General features: G+C 40.4%; 1 protein-coding gene across 4 annotated transcripts in view; it reads right to left on the bottom strand.

Moving 5' to 3' along the window:
• Positions 1 to 10,606: 10,606 nt before the first annotated feature.
• PDGFD (platelet derived growth factor D) overlaps positions 10,607 to 25,850 on the bottom strand; it is a 138,356-nt gene continuing 123,112 nt past the window's right edge. For all 4 annotated transcript variants that reach the window (XM_084225196.1, XM_084225198.1, XM_084225197.1 and 1 more), the window contains 2 exons: positions 24,345 to 24,559; positions 10,607 to 14,017 (listed from right to left, as the gene is read on the bottom strand). In XM_084225196.1, coding sequence (XP_084081322.1) covers positions 13,883 to 14,017; positions 24,345 to 24,559 — 350 coding nt within the window. In that variant the 3' untranslated portion in view covers positions 10,607 to 13,882. The remainder of the gene's footprint in view (positions 14,018 to 24,344; positions 24,560 to 25,850) is intronic.

Genomic DNA, 25,850 nt, shown 5'->3' with positions numbered 1-25,850 from the left:
ACAGCATTACTCAAAAAAAAAAATTGTTGAAAAATTGGTACTATTTACTGTGCAGTCAGCAGGGGTGGCAGGTAACCTTTAATTACATATTTAAATGACTGCATGTTCTGCCATGAACATTCAAACAAGGAAAAAGATCACATTTTATTAATAACAATAATTCCCAATGTGGCTATTGTTCCTTATGACAGGTGGTGTTGCTAGGATCACAAAACTGTAATCAAAAGGGCATTAAAGCAAGATTGATCATTTTCAGAACACTTAATTTTTTTACACTTTCAGGATTTCTACAGTCTTTCAGAATTATTTCACTTTGTGCCATTGCAACTCCATGCAAAGGCATAATTTTCTGCAGCAGAAGTTCTCTCCTTAATCTTTGCATTTTTCATTTTTTTTAATTTACGTATTTCCCTCTCCTTCCTTCCTTCCTTCCTTCCTTCCTTCCTTCCTTCCTTCCTTCCTTCCTTCCTTCCTTCCTTCCTTCCTTCCTTCCTTCCTTCCTTCCTTCCTTCCTTCCTTCCTTCCTTCCTTCCTTCCTTCCTTCCTTCCTTCCTTCCTTCCTTCCTTCCTTCCTTCCTTCCTTCCTTCCTTCCTTCCTTCCTTCCTTCCTTCCTTCCTTCCTTCCTTCCTTCCTTCCTTCCTTCCTTCCTTCCTTCCTTCCTTCCTTCCTTCCTTCCTTCCTTCCTTCCTTCCTTCCTTCCTTCCTTCCTTCCTTCCTTCCTTCCTTCCTTCCTTCCTTCCTTCCTTCCTTCCTTCCTTCCTTCCTTCCTTCCTTCCTTCCTTCCTTCCTTCCTTCCTTCCTTCCTTCCTTCCTTCCTTCCTTCCTTCCTTCCTTCCTTCCTTCCTTCCTTCCTCCCTCCCTCCCTCCCTCCCTCCCTCCCTCCCTCTTTAAATGCTTACCAATAAACTTGAGTTTAGCTAGCTAAACCAATTAATTATTAAAATTACCTAATTTATGATAAAGAATTTTCTTTGAACTGCAAAAGCACAGAGCTGAATAAGTTCCACACTATGCTGTCAGGGAACAAGGTGATACTGCCTTCCCCAGCCAGCCTTTACTAACAGCTTAAAGTGATGATTCTGAGGTTTTGGGGTTTTTTCTTTTCAGCTAATTTTAATGCAGATACTTCCATGTTGTAGCTTACTTCATGACTATGTGTTAGCAGCAGTGGAGGTCAAGCAGAAGAAGCTAAAGTCCACTAGAATGATATCAAAGCCACTGGAACTTAGCTTTTTGGATGAAGTACAAACCATCCTAAGTCAAAGTGACAACATTACCAAACCTCATTACCTTCAAGAAATTAACTTAAGCATGCACACACAAGCTTTGCTGAAATTCTGTTGTGAACAAGTCTCTTTGAGATTCAGACATTGAAGATGTACCCTCTAGACATGCTCAGATCCATGAAACCAAACCAGAATTAACAACACAGAAATTAACTTGTTTTCCAGCTTATGATGAATTTTCCTCAGCTTCCAGCTTTGGGACACTTGTACCCCTCTGGCACTTCTCTTTTTCTTTAAAGTTATATCTTAAACCCAAAATCTTTTTAACTGCAGGAAACTGATGCTTTATACATTCTGTATATAAATATTTCTACCTCATTGTAGAACAGTTCGTGCAAGTGGTCCTTCTGGATAATGTTGTTTTCTGTCTCAAAAACTGCACAGGTAATTATTTTTAAGCTCACTTATGATATTTACTGTCTATAATTAAAAAAATGTTTTGCAAAATATACTGCAGCACAAATTTGTTTTAGTGTTTAGAATCTGTCTCTGTTTACTGGATCAAAACAAAATTAATCCAGTCTTTCTCTACAGTATGAAAGCAGCATTAAATTAAATGGTATCTTCTCTATCATTCTGCCAGTGCTGCTAAGAAATACAGCCCTAGAAATAAGATGCCTGGTACCTATCTTGCACTTTAATTCCTGCAAGGCTTCTGTCATTTGTTTCTCTGCAATCTAGGATTTCTTTAGCACAGTAAGAAACACAGAGATTTTTGAGAGTGCAAAAGCATGATTTATAGCATGCTTCTTGACCTATTCCTCAACTAGTAAGACCAGTTCTACCCTCTGTGATACCTGAATGTCACGGGGAGTTAATCATCAGAGCTTTTGGCTGTTGTGATATTCCCACCAGGCATACTGCACCATGGTTTCTCAGTCTAATATCTCCTCTCAAATTCATATTGCTCATCCTGTCCATATTATTCTGCTGAATTATTTCTTTAGGGTTTTACTAATGAACCACACACTTCAGCTGGCCCAACATTCAGTAAATGAACTCATTCGGTTTCTACAAAAATTCTGAATTTCAAAGGTGATTTTCAATATCCAGTTTGTCTTTACAGCGATTGGGAATTTATAATCAGCTATGTTAGACAGCTAGATAAATAATTTTATTTTTCTGGAACCAGAATTAGCATATCTGTCTCTAAAAATAATCCTGTGCCAGCTTTCTGTCATTACATCTGCAATATCTCCAGTTTCCTGGAGTGCCCAAGAGTTCAGCTTCTTCTGGCATGTTTTATTGGCGCCCATTGCTCAGGACTGAGCACTGGCCGATGCCGATGAGGTTTGACTGAGCAATGTTGCTGCAGGGACCGTGGGTGGAATCTGGGGTTGCAAATCACCAGCTGTGCACAGGTTGGAAAGGAACCTGCTTTAAAAGTTGGCTGTTTTTCTCAGAAAAAAATGGTTTTAGGTGGAATTTTTTCTTCAAAAACTCAGGAAAGCCTCTACAGAAAAAGAGTATTTGTGAGGAAGGTATCTATGTATTCATTCTAAGTTTCACTATTTTTCCAAATAATATCATACATCAGGAAATATGGGGAAACTGAAACCCTGAGTTGTGATCATTTTTGGACATGTGCTCTTAGAATATTTTTCTAGCTTGTGGTGGGGTCACTTTGATGCATGTAAATAAATACTCAGTGCAAGCTGAAAACTACGGCTCAAGAGAAGCATGGCTGCTCTGATTTGCACAGAGAGGTTTGCCCTGTCCTTCCACCAAAATAAATTTCTTGCAGTCAAGATCTAATGTAAAATAATCAGCAGGACTACCACAGAAGGAATAACTGTTTCTTTGTGGACCAGAATCAGTTTACCTGTGAATCCACTGGGGAAAACAACTGACATGGACATGGGGTTAAAATTAAATCTTGCTTTTGCACACTAGCTGATATGGAGGGACCTGAAAAAACTGGAGCAAACTGGTTGTGTTGGAATAGAAATAATAGAAATACCGAGCTATGAGTTTTAAGCATGTACTCCAACTAAGCTTGGGAGCTTAGGGATTGGTATTTTCCTGTAGAACTACCTCTCGAAACAATTGCAATGATCCACACCACAAATGACATGATATATGACATTGTACGCCTCAATAGAATTAGTACTCTACAAGCGTGATAGATCCATCTGCCATCCTTCCCAAAGGAAAGAGGAATTTCTATAGCTTCCTCTGCCTCACACAATCCATTTCAGCTGAATTCCAAACAACAGTTGGCCAGGGTAGGTTTCCCAGCCACTTGTACATTCTCTCGTAATAATTCTTTTAGGGGAACTCATTCTTCCTGTTATTAGTCAGAATGTACTTTAGAATTGCCTATTGCTTCACTCTGTCCTAACTCTTCACAGTGAAGAGGCAGCTCAGAATTAATAGACGGGAAGTTTCTTTTTTCGGCAGTTTTTATGACTTTTTTGTTACATTGCATCCTGCCATTCAGTCATCATTGGAAAGAACAGAGAGCATTGTTTGCCAATAGATATGGGAGAGGACTTTGCAGTGATCTATCATTTATTTTTAGTTTCAACGGATTTTAGTTTGAAATAATGGATGATGTAATCATCATGGCCAGTTTAGTTGGCAAAAACTGCCTTGGACTAGGCAGTCTGAATAAACTGCATTGTATTAATAATTTTCTTCAATGAACAAAATTATTTATTTGCAATGCAATAGTGTGCTTGTGCTTGAATTTACCTTACTCTCTACACAACATGCCAAGATATCTGCATTCCAGTCTTGTAAATGCTGCCTCAAGACCATATTTAACAAATATAACTGCATTTAACCTCATATTCAGTTCAGGCCTGTGTAGCAATAATATGGAAAACGACTGTTTTAGAAGGAGTAGGTGGGGAATGGTTACACAATCAAGTAGGAACAGTTAATCTACATGACCTTTATTCAAAGCTCATGGAGAGGTGTGTTTAATTACCAGTGACGACTCAGTCCAATTATTCAGCTTTTCATCTACAAATGTGTCTACTGGGACCAGCCTTCAACCTTCATCAACAAGACTCAGTAACCCTCTGTATTGCCTTGTATGAGCGACTCTTTCCATGCCTCACCAGTCCCTACTTCTTATGGTACCACCTGCTAATTAGCATGCATTAGGAACCAAAGCTGTAGAAGTTGTACCAAAATGAGATTTTGGGTGACCTTGACAAGGGAGCGCTTCTTCCTCTCCGTTCTCCTTCCGTGACCTGGTTTAGACATCTGTCTTATGGTCAGGGAAGCTGCCCTGCATCGACCTGATTCTGCCTTGTGACTGCCAGAGGATAAAAGGCCAGGCCAGAGATGCATTACCAGACATTTTAGCAGTGCTGGCTTTCTGGGCCAAATATTCCGTTAATTAGCCAGCGCTAACAACTGATAAGCAGCGTACAATCATGATACAGAATCAAAGCAAAGCGTCTCAAAGCCAGACTAATCTTGCTGCTTTTAGAGGAAAGAAGGCTCATACTCATCATTCATCCTTGTGAGTCTTTTCCCACTCTGTCAAGACTGCTGTAGTACATATTAGAAAACTTCTTTAAGGTCTCCTTTCTCCATAGGTTGTGGCCCTATGAACCTGAGACTAATTATCACAGTAGATGAAAATGATAGTGCTAGAGGGATTTCTAGGAGTTACAGCTCAAGGTTGCTGCTTGCAAGTGAAATAAGGTAAGGAGGATGTTCATGCTTTCATGCAGTTCACCATTTCCCTAGGATCTTCAGGCTTTGCTATATCTTGAGACAGTAAGACCTCTGGGGTTCTTCTAACAGAGATCTGAGGTCAACAGCAATGCCTAAAATTCAAAGACCTTGGCAGAGGTATATGTAGCATTTCCTCTTTTCCCGTTCACAGAATTTCACTATCAAAGACACATTTCTTTGATGTAGGCTTAAACACCCAAAAGACAAAGTGTAGCTGTTGGCAATCTTTCAAGTCTTGTGCAGAAAAGCCAAACTGCAAAATTCACAGAAAGAAATTCAGCTGAAGAGTTTCAATGAACTACAACTAACAACCTTCAGTAACCATGCTGAGCAGACATCTCAGGATTTCTTGTGTGAACAATGGAAGCCTGGAAGAGAAGACTGGAGAAAAATGAGCCTGTCTTGCAGAGCTCTTGTATTAAAAGCCTTCAGTGATTTTTAAAGGAAGGAAATTTACCTACAGTGTAAGAATATTTCTCTTTACCTGCTGATTAACTTTATCTTAGTGGAGGGCTTAACTTTTTCTGCTTATTTTTAAATACAAAGTTATGGAATAGTTTGTATACTTGGATATGAAAAAAATTATTTATATATATTGTGGCCATATTCATACATACATAGATAAGTCCCCAAGATGCATTTGATCAGGGAATTGTTGGGTTTTTTATTAAACTGAGGAGAAGCAGCTGCTTGGAACAAAATGTAGTTAAAGAAATTACTCTGGAGACTTCCTGAGATCATAAAAATCACTACATCTTAAGAGTAATTTATTATACACTATTGTACAGCAAGTTTCTCTGTTATTTGGTACCTTATCAGGTGCTCTGCATGCAAAAAAAGTTGATAAGGTCCTTTGCAGTTTCCAGGGACCACCTAGGTATTTTGTTTTTTCTGGAGCATGCAGCCTCCATAAGTTTTCTCTGAGTTAAAGGCTTTAAAATGGCCTTTTAAAATTTCCAGCATTTATCTATAGGAAACTTTTTACCTGTTTTATGCTGCCTGTAATTTTATGGCTCACACACATTTTATAAAGAGCAAATAACAATATTGTGTGTCAGCCTTCACTTTGATAAGCTAAAAAATGTCAGGTTGTTTCTCTAGTCAAACCAGTTGTCGAGTGTTTCCTTGCATGTTCCTGAAGGTCAATGTCATCGGGAATCAGACATTGCAGGCTGTGCAATGTTAATCTGGCTTAGTGTCAGGATGCAATGGAAAAGGCAGGAGGTGTCAGTGGGAGGAACAGTTCCCTTAGCAGATGCCTCAAATATGGTTTATAAGTGGGTTATCACTTTCAGCTGATAGGTGGGTTATTACTTTGCCAACTCGTAGCCACTGTTGATTATTCAGTAGGGTCCTACCTAAATATTCAACATGGTGTTTTGGGAACTCAAAGCAAACTGCTGCCTCTAAACACACCAGCTACAAGAAAACTCCTTCAGCACACACCCACAAATCATTCTAAACATGCTGTGGTTTTTTTTAAAGTATAGATTGGCATGTCTGTGGGAGCTGTGGTCTATCCAATGAGTACCCTTTGGTCTCTGTTTTTCAACAAGCACATTTGTGAGGGGTAAAGAACAGCAGTTTTGTATTTGCTGAACATTGCATAGCTTCTTAAAATGCTTGTCAGATAAAATAAAAAGCTCAAGGACTAGTTTTCATTTGCTCCTTGAATTAGCTTTATGTAGAAGGACTTTTCAAAGGATACTTCCATTTTGATTATTAAAATCGCTGACTCATTTGATCCTGAACATTTCAGGTATGTGGTAGCTGCATTTCCCAGTGAAACTAATTTGCTTACCTTTTCTTGTCAGGGTCCTAATTTGGACCCAAGTGTCTTTATTTTAATTGAAAAAAACAATTAGTCTTCTTCATGCAGCCTACATGGCTTATCTTCATTTAATAATCAGTTGTGTAATTGGTGCTCAGATACAGTTTAACTGAGAAAATTGCAGTGTTTTGCCAATGTGGGGTTATTTGAATACTGAAAGTGCAGCTTCCTATAATGCGATCAATTCCTTGAGGGCACACAAATCCTTGCCTGACCTTTTGAAATAAATTAGCAACAGAATCCAAGGGTTGGTATTTTGATGTAAAGGTTGCAATGAATGCCATCTGTCAGGTATCTGAACAGTTTAATGAAGGCCTCTTACATCAGGTGCTCTACAAGTTCAGGAAGATGCTCTGGGGGCTCTGCTCTGCACTGCATCTGACCTGTATATTCTGGGAAAGCTGGACAATTTGCTTTCCTGTGCCTTAATGAGAGTATCTGTCTGGAAGCTGCAAAATGGCTGCAGTGTCCAGTCTTTCCCTGGTGTATCAAGGATCCCTGTGATGGCATGCTGAGCAGTGTCAGTGGCCCCTGAGCCTGGCAGCCGAATGGAGGCTGATGCATTCACCCTGCCATGTCCCTGGCAGTGACCACCCTCCCCTCTGAGGGGTGATGGGCACCCTGTCCTCTTGGCTGGTGGTGCTGGGTATCCCACATCCCTGAGGCTCTCCAGGACAGCATGGAGTGAGGGTGTTGGGGTCTCCATTGCTGTGGTGAGGTGATTGGGGCTCCCTCCTGTGCCGTGGGTCCCTCTGCTCGTCTCGTGCACTGGCAGAAGTCTTTAGTCATTTGAGCTAAAAAATTGTTACCATACCTTGGGGGAAAATCCTCCAGCATGGGTGTTTGGCCCTTCTCCCCACACTACCTAAGATACTCTTTCTGGTCCTGGAATTTATCATCCTGGTGATACTGTTGGATATATGTAGCAGTGAGAAAGTCCTGGTCATCACAGACTGGAGAGTCTTCCACGAGCCACAGTCCTCAGTGGAGGTCCACGGGTTCGTCAGACCTTCCTCTGACTCCACACAATTTGCCAACACTAATGCCTCACCCTTGCTCTACATAATCTAGTAAAAAGAGCTGAATCTCCATCCCTGAAGAAATTCAAAACCCAGCTGGACAGGACTGAGCACTGCTGCAGTGCTGCAGATGACCCTGCTTTGAACAGAGGGCTGGACAAGACCATCTTACCTTCAGAGCTCCCTTCCCACCCCAGCCAGCCTGGGATTCTTCAATGTAAAATGGTCCCCCATTTTGGGGGAGGAAAATCCTCTTTATTCCCATAATACAGACAACTGGAAGGAGTATTACCAAACCCAATGGATTTTTTTATTCTTTGACAAAAAGTGATGAGAATGGGAGCACAAAGAAAGATTTGACAGAATTGCATTGATATGAAGGGTGGTTCTCCAGACCACCTTCGTCTCAGAAAGGGTAAACTGCTTTCAGACTGAAATGAGAGAGCTCATTTCACTGTATCCCCTACTCGAGATGCTACTCTCCAAACTCAGAACAAAAAGGTTAAGATGTCTGCTCTTATTTTTCTAAGGAAATGCAATGAATAAAAGTTAAGGGTTTTTTTCTTACGTCAAAGAATTTCACCCTTTATGTCAAAATATTTGAAGGTACCCAGTCGTTTTTATCCTGTTTGCTTTGTACTAGCTCTGAAAGTGAAATTCTTTCAAGTGAAGCAGAAATCTTTGTCAGCTTGAAATTGGAGCATCAAATACATTAACTGTTCTTACATAACTATTTCCATTTTTATTAAAGCATGTCTGTGCCACAGCAAGTTTCTATAAGCAATACATAAATGAGGCTTTGAAACTCAGTTTCAAAAATCAGGTTATGTAAACTCAGTTTTGAAATATTATTTTTTGCTACAAGAATTTCAGACCATCTTAAGTCAAATCAGTTTTAAAAGACAGACGGAACCTAGAATGTTTCCCTTCTGTTATTCATGGCAGAACATTTGCTGGTTTGGAAATTCCATTTCTAGGAGAAGTATTTGGAACTAGATGATCTTTAAGGTCCCTTCCAACCCAAGCCATTCTATGATTCTTTGAAAAGAAATGGAAAATCGAATTTGTACTTTGGACATTTAAAGCAGATTTTCACAGCCTGTCAATGAATGACTAAATAAACTATGAATGTTTGTTTCAGCATATTTGACCAAGACTGTCAATAAACAAAGTTAAAACTCCTATAATGAGAGACAGGAATACTGATTTCTAAATTTTCATTATGTGCTGCACTGGAGTCCCTGGGAGAATAAGTACAAACTGGACCTCTGCTGAATTTACATTACAGCAGTGTGTATGGGCAATGCACTCCGAGCAAGAGCAAGAGAAATCTTAACTGAATTTACAGGCAAGTATTTTTACAGCTGTTACAGATCTTAAAATTACCTAGAGGAAGATTCTGTGTTCTTCAAAAAGGCGAAGATGAGTGTTTAAAAAACCCACTCCTTTTAGAAAAAGGTGATAGTGAGTTCCTGAATGATGTTGTGAACCCCATACTTTCACAGATGAAGAGATGCAGAGCTGCTTCCCAAGTTTCAGATTTATTAAAGCTTTCTCACACACACTCCTTGTCCTGTGAGCATGAGGACAAACTGGTGTTAGCTAGCCATAGATCATGGAGCAATGCCAGGTGGGAGGAGCTTTATGCCATATTTGAACATTCTGCAGTTGCTGAGTTGCTGTCTATGAAGTTCATTTCCAAAAGGCAAAAAATATCATCTCTACCCATTAACTATGTCCCTGTTACCATATGCAAGAGAAATGAGAAATGATTCCTTTGTTAGCAAATGTTAGCAGATGTTAGTAAACGTCTCTTCTGACTGCCTTTAAAAAAAGTGGAAAAAATATACAGGTTTTTTTCCTCTGAGTAACAAGGACCAAACCAAAGGGGATAAATACGCTCACCTGAATGGCTGACTGCTTCAGATCAGTAGCATTACTGTACAGAAAAAGGTGCTCATGCACGAGGACAGACTAAAAAGCTGGGTTCCCAGACTGCTGTATGCTGTCTGTATTTCCCTTATCAGACAGGGGATCTGGCTCATGAATAATCAGTTGGGCAAAAATTTCATGTCCTTATTCAGTCCAAGATCCAGTGAAGGCCTAAAGCAGCTTCAGCTCAACACAAGAACCTTAAATTGAAAGTAGTTACCAAAGCTTTGAAGGTTATCATTCACCGCGACACAGCAAAAGTTGCTTCTGGCAAAGCCGGAGGAAATGCCCAAACCCAGAAGCACAGCTCGAATTTGCCCAGCTCCAGAGGCCCTGGGCTCCTTCAGCTGCCCTGCAGGCATTGGATGCTTAGCTCTGCCCTTGCTGAGATGAGATCCTTGCAGAGCTCCTGCAGCAGCTTCCTTTGGCAGTAAGGAGCAGCTACAGCAAGAGGAGTGCAGACATCTCTCCTGGAGCCAAGCCAAGCCTGCGGGGGCTGAGATCAGCACCAAATACGGGGGGATGCCCTAATCCAGCTCTAAGAAATGCTGTGCTACTGTCACACTGCTGCTGCTCCACAAGGAAGTTGTCAGCTCTGCCAGCTCCGGGCTTCAAACTCCATCATCCCAAAACTGCACTTTGGTCCTTCCCTGATGCTCCTGGGAATGACTGCTAAAATTCGAAAGGAGACCTTGTGAGTATGGATGGTGCCATATTGTGGAAAGGTTTTTCAGTAAATGACTGTTTTTTTCTTCATCCAAATATGAATAATCACTCAGAGTATCTTCTTTCAAAAGCAGTATTTATTTTTTCATCAAGATAAGACACATTACATACTGCACCAAGTAAAAAGTACTGCTAGGAAAGCTGCATTTAACTGAGATAAAAAAAAATATACATAAATTGCACTTGAGAAAGTAGGCTCTATCCCAGAAGAATATAGTAAATAAAAAGCTGATGAGTGGTTTGAAATTAGGACTCTTTCTGAATTGCCTTTGAAAATGTATTTATTTTGGGGAGTTCCAATTCCACCAATAAAACTGAACCAGATTAGTTTTTTTAACACCTTTGCTCTTTAAGTTAAAACAGCACGTAAACAGCACAACAATCATACAAAGACAAAAGAGGGGAAAAAATATGGAGGTACACTTTTGCAATTTCTGCTAATAAATAAAAAGGAAAAATTTTTCTGATTTTTGGATTCAACAGGATCACTGCATCTCAGGGCTTGGGCTTTGGTTTTCTTAGTTCACATGTATGTCATCCTCCCCACACTGCCACACGAAGCCCATCCCTGACCCTCCTGCACTGGCTGGGAGCATGGTGAGCATGGTGTCTATCCGGCAGCAGGAAGCACTGAATGGTTCCATTAATTAATAAGTGTCCCAGGAGTAATACTTTAAACTTTGTGACAGGCTTAGCTTACATTTAAGAAGGTTAAACCATCATTAGGCAAGAGGATTTTTTTTTATTTTGCATCTGAATTTTTCTGTTGGACCCTGGCTGCCTTTATATGACTCAGTTAGCTGAATTCTCAGCTGTTCAGTCTTTAAAAGGAGTATTGATACTATCTACCTCTGTGTACCCCACTTAGATATCCAAATCAAATTTCTAATCTTTTTTTCTAGTCAAAGGAGAGAAAGGAATGCTCCCAAACTCTGTGATTTCAACCTTTGACCGAGGCACATTATGGAAGAGCCTCTCCCAGTCGCCCCTAGGGGTAACTCAGGCTCCCAGCCAAGGCTGAAATCCCTGACCAGGAGGCACAAGTGCCCCTCACAGCCTGTGGCTGTTGGGGTGGGACCAGGCAAGCAGGCGGTGGCACACACCTGGTGCAGCACTGCCTGCTGCCCCGCTTCCCTTGGAGGGTGGGAATCCAAGGATCCCTCAGAGCACTTTGTGCATCCTGCAACCAATGCTAACTGTGAAATCAGAGTGCTTAGGCATGATTCAGACAGAGACAAAAACAGGAGTTCAGTATCTCAGAAACAATCCGTACTGCCAAGGTCTTGCATGCAAATTTATTCCAAACTTAGCCAAAACTCATGGAAGGGCTGGGTCAATCTTGTTATTAAGCTAGAGACAGAAAAAGAATGAGATGTTCTTTAAATAGTCCTGAACTACAAAATGAAGGTGGTAATCTTTGGTTACAGGGCTGTTCTTTAAATGTGAATTGCTTTGAAAAATGATGAATCACTTCCCAAGTAAGCATTCAGGAGCATTTTTAAACAGACATCTGGGAGCCAGAGAGGAAAAATTAATATAAATAATAAAACCCCCACACTTTCTGAATCTCCAAGGTTAAAGTACAGGAAAGAAAGTAACACAACATTTCTAAGGGACCTTTCAGCAAAGTTTTGCTAAAATTATAAAAAAGCACTTACAAAATACTTGAGCTGATGAAGAGGGAAAATGAGAACATTAGGGAGCTTTTGTAACAAACCTGTGGAGTACTAAAACATACTGGTTTGAAGGCCTTATATTTTATAGCACATGCCATTTTCCACTAATTATAATGCATTATTGTCAACCTACTTCACTCTTTTAGAGAGACAGCAAGACAAGAGCCCACACAGACAAGATGATTCAATGCAGCCTATGTCTACTATAAAACAGAAAACCTCAGCCATTAAATGTGCCTCCCTATTCCCTCTATTACATTCACGATCAAAACTCCAATTCTTTGCAAAACTTAAATCTGCCTGGTTTTTACATTTTTGGAGCAGCATTTGAAAATCCTTAAAGCTAGTTTGGAAGGATCTTTTTTGTTTTTCAGCTAGAGCACTTCTGTAATAGTTTAAAAGGCATAGAAAGCTATGCTGTAGCTTTTAAAGTGCTAATTTTATCATGAGGTGGTATTTAGTAGTATTCTTCTGAAAGTTAATAAATGACGCACATTTTTGATGACTGGCAGACATTACTTAATGAGTTAATATGCTTCAGCAAAATGCAATAAAAAAAAAAAGAAATTCACTGTCAACACTTTAACCATGGCAATACACAGAGCTGGAATGAGACAACTAACCTCAGATAACTAAGATTAATGCATATATGACAAAGTTAAAAAACAAATAAAGAAACCCCAAACCAAATAATGATAATTAAATCTCAAACACAGTTTTGTTTCCCAGTAACACAACTGGAAAACAAATCAATATTTTCAACAAACAAGTGCCCTATCTTCATCTCTTCCACAGGAAAGCACGGCACTCCTCAAACTGCTGCGAGGAGGATCCAAGGGGAGCTCTGGCTCTCCCTTCTTCTATGGAGGGGCCCCCTCTTGGGCAACCGTGGGGCCACTCTGGGCAAGGGGCAGGAATCCAGATCAGGTAGGCAGTGACCAAAATCAGTTCCAGCCCACAGGTATTTGCCTGGGGAGCTGGCAGGAGCCCCCTCTTGCAGAAGCACTTGGGCGATGGCTGCCTTGCCAGCCTCGGCACCCCCTACCACCCTCAGTGTCCTGGCTTATGCAAAGCATCTGCTAACTCCAGCACACGATTGGCTTGAGTACAAACAGCGAGGTTTGACTTTACTGATGTGTCATTTTATGTAATGATGGGTTTGAAGCATTCTGTCTCACTCTGTTGGGCCAGAATGATGAGAAGTTTCCTCTGAGAGTGGGGCGAAATATTTTGCACTCCTACAGGCTCAAATTCTCTCCTCATTTATACCCACCATCAAAGCCTACCCACCATCAGGAGAGCTGAGGAGGTAGAAATGGGAGCAGAATTTGAGTGTAGGAACTGGTGAGTGAAAAAGAAACACAATGCTATTTCATTGCCAACTACCACAAAAACCTGCACACCTGGTATTTAAATTCAATGGGCACTGTGTGCCTAAGGACTGCAATTGAGCTTTTAAATTCTCAACCCTCAGAATCCAGCTACAGATAACCACAATCCTAAATCCTTGGATGCTGATACATAAATGTATGATATATCTGTTTAGTTGCCATGACACTAATCAGCACAGCAATGATTTCTGCTAATTGCAAAGGCAGGCTAGTAGCAAATTCAAATGATTAGTGAGGTCCTCAGAGCAATCCTGCTTGAAAGTGAACGTCCGGTAAGATGCAATTAGTGTGTCTGGTTTTGAATTTTCTTCCTTTGTTTTTCCTTTTTTATCGGGGTGGTCTTGAACTGCAGACACAATCACAACGCTCATGGTGATCCAGCTGTATGTCTACCAAGGACATGTTGTTCCTGATTTTGCCTCTTCTTCTGGTATGCCCAGCCTCAGGGACAAACTTCAGCACCTGGGAAGATGGACAAAAATGCACTGAATTAGAAAACGCTGTTGGAGATCTCAGGATGAGAATGTTGGGGCCCCAAGGGCACCAACAGCCCTTAATGGCCCTGACCATCATTAATTTGGACACATTTTTGTTTTATTTCCAGCTTTTTCTTTGCACACTTTGACATCCTGCTGTATTGTTTGTCCTGGAGCTTGGACAGACTGTATTTTTTCCTACGTCAGGTATCTCTGTATCATGTGGTTTCCTAACCACGTCCAGAGTTGCTCCTTTGCATGCAAACTGTCAAGCAGGTTTCCTTTGGCTCATTTTTGCAGTCCTATTCCCATTTGAGTTGCCCTGTCCCTCCTCTCCCTTGTAGAATATTTCTGCTCTTAAGAACAAGGAGCATATTTTTAAGCAATTTGAAATTTCTGAAGCGCATATCATTAGAATTGGTCCAAAACTTAAAAACTTGTGAAGGGCAGAAGGAGATGAAGGAGCTTGCACAAAATATGTGTCAGATATCACCGAGTTTTGTTGGCTTTCCTTAAAAATCTCTGCCTCAACCTAAATGATTTCTGAAGAATTTAATGTGAATAATGTCAACCAAACAAGAAAACAAAATTACTTCCTAGGGAAGCATGAATCTTAACAGACACTTCTGAAAAAATTCCATCTAGGCAAGATGATCTGGAGACCCCTAGGAAGGTGGCTGTAGGTTGTAAAAAGGAGCTAGCTTGGCCAAGTAACTGCCAGATCAGGTGGATTTCTCTTGCTTGTTGTAAGATGTAGAGATGTCTGTTAAGTGCACGACCTCCCAAAGCCAGTGGCCAGCTGGGAAGTGGGACCTAAATGTCTGTAACACCTCAGCCACTGAAGCACCCACCTTTCTGCCCTAACAGATTATACTGGCTTGTAACTAACAGATCACTCTGTTACTCAACAATCCTTTTTTTTTTTTTTTTTTTGATCTTTTTACAAAGAAGTTTCTGTATTTTGATGTCATAACACCATGCAAGAGTTGAGATGGCTTTGAAAATGACAGGGAGTAAGAGGCTGTGTTCCAGATCAACAGAGTATTAGCATTTTCAACAGAATTAGAAAGCCCCAGAAAGCAAATGTGAAGCACTTGCCAAAGGACATACAGGGGTACTGTGCAGGGTAGGTGGGGAAAGACAGGCAGGTTAGCAGCTCTCAGGACAAGACCAATTGTTCTCTGCCATTAATGCCTCGAGGCCAGGAAAGACATGAGATTTAACAAAAGTGACAAGCACTGAACACAGTCTATTATTTTGTTCTCTGTTTTGTGATGAAATTTATATTTAGCCAATGTAATACTGAAAGGAAGGACTGTGCTTAAGCAAGGTACAGACATGCTGCTGTACTGTTTTGGGAAAACAGAATTATTTTGCCCTGTCAGAAATGCAGAAATGTAGTTTTGCTTTTTTTTCTTTTTCAGCAACAAATATATAGTATCTTTGAATTGATTTCAAACTCTGGTTGCATCCATACATGCAATAAATCCTGATGGAGACTAGGACAATTTGCTGTATCCCACTGTCATCGCAAGCACAAAGGAACTGAACCCAATCAGGTTACTGCAATTATTACAGAGCTAAAAATAGACCACAACTTTAAAGATGCTCTTGCAAAGAAAATGAACTTCAAAAATCAAGTACAGATGCTGACACTGAACCCAGGATAAATTCTTTATCTAAAGAAGTCTTCCAGCAGGTTATGACCAATCCAGATGACTGGCAGTTTGCAAAATCACAGGGTAGGTAGATCTGATTTTTTCCAGCTGAGAGCAAATCAAAGTATGCAATGGGATGAGAGCAAAGATGTGGACTGCATTTAAGTTAACAGACCATCTGACAGCTTGGGGACTTTCTCTGTGTTTTTTATCAAGAAGCATGAGCATAGTATATAGGCTTTGCTGATAAGAAAATGAACTGTCAGGCACTTCCTCAGACAAGACAGGAAAACAGTGATTGAACACAGCTGAAATTATCAAATCATTGAGTCCTTTAGGTGGGAAAAATCCTCTGACATCACTGGGTCCAACCCTCATCCCAGCACCAGCAAGTCAACCACTAACTTCTGTCCCCTAACACCACATCTCACATGCTTTTTGAATACTTCCAGGAACAGCAATTCTTCCACTTCCCTGGGCAGCCTGTTTCAATGTTTGACCATTGTTGCAGTAAATAAAATTTCCCTTATATCCAGTCTAAACCTCCCCTAGTGCAACTTGAGGCCATGTCCTCTTGTTCTGACACTTGTTATCTGGGAGAAGAGGCCCACCCCACCTGCTACACCCTCCTTCAGGCACTCAGAGAGAGTAATAAGGTTCCCCCTGAGCCTCTCCAGAGCTACTTTAATAGCTGATCACAGAGCTGATATTCAAAGCTCCCTGTCTCACACCCACCTAACAGTTTTATTTTCATCTAAGCACAAGGGAATTGAAAAGAATCTGGAAATAAGGCCATTTCTGGTGACCACAGTAGAAGGAAGACAGCCCTTTATTCTGCAAATAGCTGCTGTTTATTTATCACATGGTCATGTCCTTAAAACTGAGGAACTGATGAATTAATAAGAACAGCTCAAATAAATTCTGTTCAGGACACTTTATCACTCATTTTTTCATGGGATCAGTAGCTGTAAGAAAACATGGATGTGACAGGTCTAGAATGCTCAAAAGGCTTGTTTTTTTTTTTGGTTTTTTTGGTTTTTTTTTTTTTTTTGTAGGGGTGAAAAGAACAACCTTGTCGTTTTCAAACTAAAGGATCAGTGTCTGTCACTTCTCACCAAATTCCAAATTGCAGTGCCTCAGCTACTCAGATCATTCCCTCACAAAGAGCATGTAACTACAGTCACGTCCCTCTCATCAAACACTGAGTAAATTATGGTCATCAAATTATTAAAATAATTAAAATAAAATCAAGACAGATTATTCTACTTTTGAGCTAGATTTGGTGCCTATAGTTAATACAAAAAAAAGTGCAGCAGGGCATTTTCTGTGCAGAGAGCCCCATAGGGGCACACCAATATGCTGGATGGCATTTTACTTTGTAGATGTGCCTGAGCATCTACCTGAGAAGTTTCAAGGTAAAATGACTGTAGCCACCACATAACTTTACTTGGGGGCAGTGATCTAGGAAATATAAAGAAAATGCTTACACGTGTTTCCCTGCCAGCAATCTTGCTCATTGATCATGTATTGAATTTGGATGCCAGTTTCTGAAAGCCTCTTTAAATGAGAATAAAAGCCATGACAAAAACCAGGATCTGGAAGCTGAAGCCAGAAAAACTTCAAGTGGAATTAGGGCACACATGTTTAAGTCAAGCCCGTGCACCACTTGGACAGCCCTGGCAGGAACCTGGGGGTTTCCAGCCTGTTTGATACTGCCTTTCCAGGAGGTGTGTGGTACCAGTGTGGGTTGTGCTCTGGGGGCAGCAGGTGCTCTCCTGCTGCCTGTGGAGCACAGGAAGTCAGGGCTGATGGCCCCTATCGTCTCAGCAGGTCTGAAAGAACATGTAAGAACTCAGCACTCCAAGATGTGGGGCTGAGGACGGCAGAGTGCCAGTGACTGCCAGGAAAAGGACCCAGCTGAGAGAACTTGTTCACCCTGGTCCGTACATGGTACGTCTCCAGTAGAAGCCGGAATGAAGCAGCAACTCCAGAGCATGATTCACCTGAAACATCCCGCTCTGGGGTCTAGGAAAGGAGCCCAAAGCTTGGACTCAACGTGTTAGATGGGTAGGGCCAGATGAGGTGAACCATCCCTTAGCCTTTGCTGATGGTCCTAGCCAGGTATCACTGACCCTTGCAGTCAGGCAACATTTAGCCATGACAGTCCATGATGGCTGATTTCTGTTTTATTAAAAAGCAAATAGGGATAGCAAACCAAATCAAACCAAATCAATTAGTAACACCAGTAACATTGTTTTTTAAATTCTTGACCAGTATTTTAAGCACCAGCAGAAAAATGAAGCCTCACTCAAAAATCTGCTTTTTTTTTTTCTTTCTGATTAGCTTAAGAAGCCTACAGAAAATCAATACTATGACTATGGCTTACCCAATATCTAATTAGCTTCATATTCTTGTGACAGAGGATGGTGAACAACTCTGGATGCTATTTTAGATAGTGAAATTTGTACTTTGCAGAACTTATTTTAAAATTCTGCTATGCAGCATTATCTAATCTTCTTCTGCACATCTAAAAATAACACCATTCTAGCATGAAAACCAAATTATATTTGTCTGAGATTCATGAAAGAGGAAGCATCAAAAGTGCAAAGCATTCAACACAGATCCAAGTTCTGATAGACATAAAAAATCTTACTCTGCAATTTTTGGAAGTTATCTAATCCAAAGGTCACATATGGTTTAGCTGTGCTCTGAGTATAAGAAGCCAAGTATTATGGGAATGTGGTTCATAATTTAGCACAAGGACCTTTACTCTAGTAGGAATATAGCCTAAACCAATGACAGACCCAAAAATGTATTCTTTCTTGCCAGAGATAAATACAGGGTATCGGAGACAAGAAAATGAGTTGGTTTGCTGATCACTGGTAGCATACAAACTAAGGGATTATTAAATATAGATGGGATTATTGTTTCTATTTTTTTATTTGTATGCAGAAGGAACACCTGGTTTTAATACAACAAACATGGGAAAAATTAATTGGCTTAAAACTCAAGTACCTGAAGCACCCACTAAAGCTATGATGTTTTTGACATTTGTGACATCAACAAGACCCTCACTTTTTCTGATCTTGTCAGGAATTATGTGAGCATTATGCTACAGCTTTTGTTTTTTCACTGACTAGACACAGGTGTTCCTCCTTCACAAACTGCCTCTCTGTCCTGACATGTCACAGGATGTCTCACTTAACTTCCAGATGTCAACCAAAGAACTTCATTTTTCATCTAGTTAAAAATGAACCTTTTTCTCTCATTGCACTTCTGTGCTCTCTCTGCTCATCCTGTGACCTAGCAGTCATTTCTGACTCATTTTGTTTCCTTGTACTTGCATTCCAAATAAATCCCATTGCTGCTTCTTGTACAATATTCCATGAATTAACTCTTTTGTCAGGCTAATTCTATGCCTTTATTACCATAACAACCTTTTATCTCCTTTATGCACGTATTATCAACTCCAGGACATACAACAACCAGACCATATTCCTTGCACACTGCTTTGATGATTCTAGCTCTTTAATCCCTTAGCAATTTTCCTTTGTTCTGTCAGCAGCATTTGGATCATTTTTGGACCAGTTATCTTATGTTTCCCTGTGTAAGGATGGGCTGAGCATTATTGTCCTCTCTCTCAAGTGCCTCCTTAAGGTTTACTTCTCCCTTCTCTGAAAAATGAAAGAAGAAAAGAAAAAAGCCCCGACAGCATCAAATTGTATTAGTTACATTTCTTAACTCCACTGCAGTAAGTTTGTCTTACTGAAGTTCCACTTTTTAATTCTCTATTGTGCTCCTGTGTTCTTTTTTCCTGTATAATATTCCCTCTGTCTTGTTTTCCCTTTGCAATGTTGGGTTCAGTTGAAGATGTTTTTATGCCCCAGCGACTCGTGCCAAGATACAGTCCTGTGTGCTCTGGGGTACCTACTGCCTCTCTCAAGGCAGCCAAAGGTTATGAAATTGCGACCCTAACGCTGATCAAAACCTTCTCTCTGAGAATTAACTGAATCTATGTCCTGTGAAGGCACCAGACAAGCTGCAGTCAATATCAAACTTGAATTGAGGCATAATGCTTCAAAAAGGAGTGGGGTGGGGGAAGAATCACCTTCTAGACCATCGACAACACATCAGACTTTACAGGAGAGACAAATAAGTAGGTAAAAGCTGCAATCAGCTATCACCACTTTTCTTTTTCCTTATATTTCCCTTAGCTGTGCAGCTCAGCACTGCGTTCGCAGAGGTTTATACATTCTGACAAATTCTGGTTGCTACCTTAAGAGCACTTATTCCCCAGGGAAACTCATTTCACATCTCATCAGTTACAGCAATGAGATGGGGAAACTGATTTCTTGTTTCTCTGAGATGTGTGCATGCTGGCTGGATAGCACAGCCACAGCCACAGCTGATCCGAGTTCCCCTGAGTTCCCCCACACCTTCTCTGTGCTGAATAATCTCCAGGTTTAGAGCCTGTGCCTCTTTAAAGAGAAGCTCCAGGCATTTTTAAGGAAATGAACTGCAGTGGGAAGCACACTTTTATATCAGGTCTACTTTAGATAGTTAGACAGCCGTAGGGCTGAGCTTTGATTAAGGTGTGCTGCATCCACTTCCACGCACTGCTTTGTCTTTCTCTTGCACAGAGCACTGCAACATAACTCAGTATCACTCACGGCAGACTGTGCCTGAGAGACGTTTTCAGGCTCTGCCAGGACTTGGCCTGTTTGGTTTGAAGGTTCGTGACACTATGTGGTAAGTCATGAGCATTTGTCCAGAGTATTTGCTCTGCTCCAAAGCAAACCCAGAAGCTATGGAAAACCACAGAGCATCACAAGACTCCTGCAAGGAAAAAAAAAAAACCCAAACAACCCCACCAATAAAACTATCTGTTTACCCAAGTTATGACCCCATTCATTTCTGAAAACTGCTGAGTATTTTGGTAAAGTCAGGGCAAACTTCCAGGCTAAAAAAAAGACCAAAGATCTCATGATTAACATCTCCCAAGGCAATAAAAGAAAAGCTACCCCTTATTGTAGCCATCTGATGTTCTCATTTTCCCTGCTTTTGCATCACTTCCTGCAGTCAGACATGATAGAAAAGAGCTGTACATTCAATTCAGGGACATGGAGCAGCACTCTCAACTTGGGAAAATTAAAGGCTCCACATGACAGCTATTAGTCCTGAGAGGCCAGGCTAGGAGAGAGTGCTCAGTGATTATAGTGGGAGGCTTTGAACAGGAACCGAGAGGGAACCAAGAGGGAACTAAAAAGCATTAAGAGCATTAGAGAACATCACCTTGAAATCTCTCTGGACTAGAAGCCTCTCTGTCAAGAAATACACTGGACTTTAAGGTCCCCACAGCTGCCAACATGCAGCCACTCCAGCACTGGCCACACAGCCAAAAAGGAGCCTATTGCTTCTGGAAAATTTGCCTGTCTTTCTCACACAGAAATACTGGGTAGCTCAGAAATGCCAGGGAACTTTTAAGGGATCTCCAGAGACATTTTCACTTCTGAGGACAAGCATATCCATGTGCAGGACACAAAGCTCTTGCAGGTTCAGGAGCTTAGCAGAAGAAGCTCCAGGATAAAAGTTAAGGAAAATCAGTCTGTCAAGAGAAGGGGTCTGGGGTCTGCAGGACTCAGTTTCAGCTACTTCAAACACTTTCTTTGCTCCATCATCTAATATTTCCTTCTGGGGCCTTCTGTAAATCAAACTAACTGAGACTTGTGTTTGAATCTGGCCTATGTCCTTCTGCAGTAGAAGGCTGAGCTTTTTAACCAAATCAATGGTGCTGGGGATTTCATAAAGTGCAAAGCTCTATCCTTCGTTATGCAAGCCAAAGCTCTTTGGATAAGGTTAGTGGGTTTCAAATTGGCTTTTAAGAGAGTAAACTGGCTCTGTAGCTCTAAAACTGGCATGTGGAGAGGCCTCTCCTCAGTGCCTTTTCCACCTGGTATTTAAGTAAAATTGAAGTGTCAAAGGAGAGTAAGAATAAAACTGATTAACTGTGTGTGGCTAATAATAATAATAAAGTGGAAAACATTTTGGACTAAAATTAATGGACACATCTTTAGTATGTCATACATGAATTTATCTGCATGACTTCCACTCATGTTAATGGGAGACACTTGGCTAAATATCTGCTCAGTGAGCTTGTTAATTCATCCCTAAGGGATAAAATTTAAATTTAAACTTACAAAGGCCATTTAATGTTAAGGATGAAACACTGTCGTGAATTCATATGGTTTTCAGAGTAGAAATGAGTAGGAAAATAAATTAGCAGTGATATATTTGTGTGAATGTTGAATTTCCTGAATTTAGTCAGGAAATTAATTTGGGGCAGTCATAAGTCATGACATCCTGATGCTGAGCAATACCTGGCTAGTGTGATATTCTAGTATTCCAGCACTACCTGTTTCCAAACACCTGAAAAAAGTGCTTCACAACATATTTATAAGCAGCATTCTTCTTTCTAGCTACTGTCAACAGTTGACTTAATTTCTGATACTGCTGTAACCCAGTATTCCTTAGTTTATATTTGACTTCTAGTTCTTTCAGAAATCTTCTGAATTATGCACAACTCATATTTAAGTGTTGAAATTCCATACAGATTTACTGTAAAAAAAAAAAATCCTTTTTATAATTTTAATTTAGTTTCCTTCCAGTCTCTCTCTTGTTCTTTTCTTAACAAAAAAGATTACTTAGGAAGGTCTAATTTTCCTTTAGCTACTATCCATTATTTCATATCTTTCACTGTGTCCTCTCTCTAGATTTTTTTTTCTAAATGAAATGATCCAAAACTTTTGAGCCACTTTCCTTAAAAACGTTTTTGAGCTGTATCTTCCCCTACATCTCTCATGATGTATGCTTGCTGCTTCTATTTATTTTTTCTAGTCCTGCCTTTGTCCTTTTAAGCACCAATGATCAAGTCCCCCACCAATTTATCCAGACCACAATATTTACTGTTATTACCCCTTCATCTCCATTCCTGCAGAAGACTGTCCCTTGTCTTTTTCTTATCACTGCACTAAACTGTTTTCCTGAAGCTCTTCACAGTGATTCACTGCTTGACCTTTAGCCCAATTCCCACCCCTCATTTCTCCCTCCCCTCCCCACACACCCAGAGTTATATGAATAAATAGTTGAGACCTCTCATCCTAATGCTTGCTGCTTTTCTAACCTGCATTTATAAGCAGTTACAAAGACCTTCTGAAATTCCTCACAGCCTTCTCTGCGGTTCAAGCATGTTATCTCCTGTGCCACCTGTCATTTTTGCCACCTCTCTGTTCACCTCCCTCCAGACTGAACACACATGAAATAATAATCTTTGTTCTGGGGGCACCCTCAGATAGCCCTTTCCCATTTAGAAAATTGCTTGTCTCTTCCACCTCGTTGCTCTTTATCTCTTAACCAGCTTCTAATCCATGTCTGATCTTGTCTGGCTGACTGTTTGCTCTCTCCAGGAGGTGCCAGTCCTTTTAGCATTCTTATACAATATTGTGGTGCTGTATAAATATTTATTCATATATAAGGCATTCCAAGTTAATTTTATCAGCTCATAGTCATCTAGGTGCTTTATACTATTAATTTTTTTTCCAATTAACTTTTCTACCACTGAGATAAGGCTTTCTGTTCTGTAATTACTAGGGTCATCCCCTGCATCTTGTTTAAAATTAGACAAAATACTAACTATTCTCCAGTCCTAGCATGTGGGGTATGCTGTATTCTGCAGTTATGTGTGAGAAAATATCTCTTACCTTTGAAAAGAGTGACCACACTGCTCTGGCCTTCAATTGCAGCCCCAGGGTCTCTCAAGATAATACCTTAATGTTATGAGTCTACATCACATCCAGGTTTAAAGTCCATCAATTCCATTTTCACTTGGGCCTTAAGCCAAGTGATAAATCAGGCTCTTACAAGAGATATGTGTCAGAAGTAAGTCAGCATGGCATGCAGCTACCCTACCCTCCAACAACTGGAAGGCAACTACCAAGTAACTTTCCTGGATATGCTCACTTGAGGGAACATTGCTCATGTCTTGGTCTGAAAATACTGCATCAGTGGTAAGAATACAAAATGCTCTTTCACTGTGTTTTTCCTCTCTAGATGCAACCTGAATGGATTAAAATAATGGGCATCGTTCCTATGCAAAAATTTTGCCTTCCTGAAAAATTGCTAAGTGGGGAAAAAAAAGCTAAGGCTGAATGATTCAGCTGCCTCCTATAAGTAATAAATCTGAAAGGGAAGAGAGTTTACAAGTGACTTAATTGTAATTTCCAATAAGTTTAAAGAAAGAGGAAATAAAGTCAAGTATCTCAAGGAACCCATGTCTCTGTGTTACTAAAAAGAGCATTTCCAATGATACATACATTTACTTTGTATTAGTCCTTGACTGGGAAAAATCAGTCCAACATAAGGCTCATTCTTGAAATGAAGTTCACTAGGATGAGTGGTTCTCAAAGTTCACTGTGGTGGCATCCACTCAGAGGTGGCAAAAGTTCTCTCCAATCTCTTCTAAGTTAACTTACACAAAAACACCCCTTTCTCACACATACAGTCTATTAACAAGCAGCACACACAGCTCTGAGAAATGACTTCAGAATCCATGGAAGCAATAAATGCCCAAAAGAAGTAACAAAGAAAGAATGAAAATACCTCATGATACTTTTTCACTGTTTTCCCTGACACGCAGGTGCAGGATTTCCAGTTGGGAGTGCCACAGCCACAGTTTCCGCCACAGCGCTGGACAAGGAGGCAGCGGGGGAAGAAAACGACATTTGTCAGCTTCAGCTCCTCCCTTAAATTGACAGAGTAGTTCCTTGGAGTGCAGCTGTAACGCTTCACATCATCATTCAACCTGTCCAGGTCAACTGCAATGCAAAAGAAGCTTCATTAGTGAGGTTAGAGTGGGACATTCCTCTGGTTGATGCTGCTCCCCGGGCAGACAGTAACACAGAGGGATGGGGCGCTGGTTGAAAACATGTGAATTATAGGAGTGATGTCTGAACAGATAAACATAAACAGACCAAATTTAAACCCTTACAGGTGGTCATCCAGGCTGTCATCCTTCTCCCACTGACTGCCATAGCACAGACCACACCAACTATAAGGGTGCAGGGAAGGTTTGCAGTAAAATACTGGCCTGAAAGCTGAGGACTGGTCATTTTATTTGTTTTGTCACTCCACAAAGTTGGATCCTTGGGCAAGAGATTCCACCTCTGCCACTCTCTTCCCTCCTCTGTTTATACCTGGCTTCCTTAGATGCTAAGATCTATTTTTTTTTTATTATGAGCAAAAACAAGGCCCTTCCTGGGGTCACTAGAGAAACATTTTTGGGGAGTGATTCATCCCTTCCATGGCAAGAGCGTTTAGGACAGGCTGCATGACTTTCTTCCTCAAGTTGCCTGTCTATACTGTTTATTAAAAGAATTTAGATATTTCATTTTTAGATGGAGAAACCAATCTAAGCAGCACTAATTTCATCTGGTAAATGTTACTATAATAGGCATACAAATAAATACATTAAACTTAATAGGCCCATTGAATGCCAGTAGTTGGTTGATGTTTAAATGCCTAGTATGTGAGATCTGTCATGTAAACAAGTGGTAAAGCCAGCCATAAAAATAACTTATAGACTATCAAATGTGAGTTTAAATGCTGTTTCTAGCTTTAGCTTTTAATGCTAAAACAAAACCAAAAGCCGCTTTTACAAATATACTTTCCACAACTGTGACACAGACAAAAGTAACAAATTTAATGAGTTCTATTTCTATAGAAATAGACTTCTTTTTCATTCCTTTTCTGTCTTCTTCTTAATTAATTCAGGAGTGGGGGCATGTGAATTTGTGTTGAATTTGACTCCAAACAGTACTTGCTAACAGAAACATCAACAGGAAAACAGGGATGGCTCAAATGAGAACTGAGGTAACAGTCTAGTGTTTGTGAGCATATCAGATTTTCAGGGCATGTTTAACAGGTCAACATAACCTCTGCTTCTGAGAACACTTATGCTTGTGCTTTAATACAAATACGTGAAAACTTACAACAAAGACACTTCATACTTTCTGCGACTCAGGCCTTGTCAACATCACTAAGTTAACTGTGGAAAAAACTGTTGATTTGTAAACATCATGCATCTTTACATTCTAACCTGGAGATAAT

This window comes from Fringilla coelebs (genome assembly GCF_963513975.1).
Source record: "Fringilla coelebs genome assembly, chromosome: 2".
Classification (NCBI taxonomy): Eukaryota; Metazoa; Chordata; class Aves; order Passeriformes; family Fringillidae; genus Fringilla; species Fringilla coelebs.
This window is presented reverse-complemented; position numbering and strand designations above follow the sequence as displayed.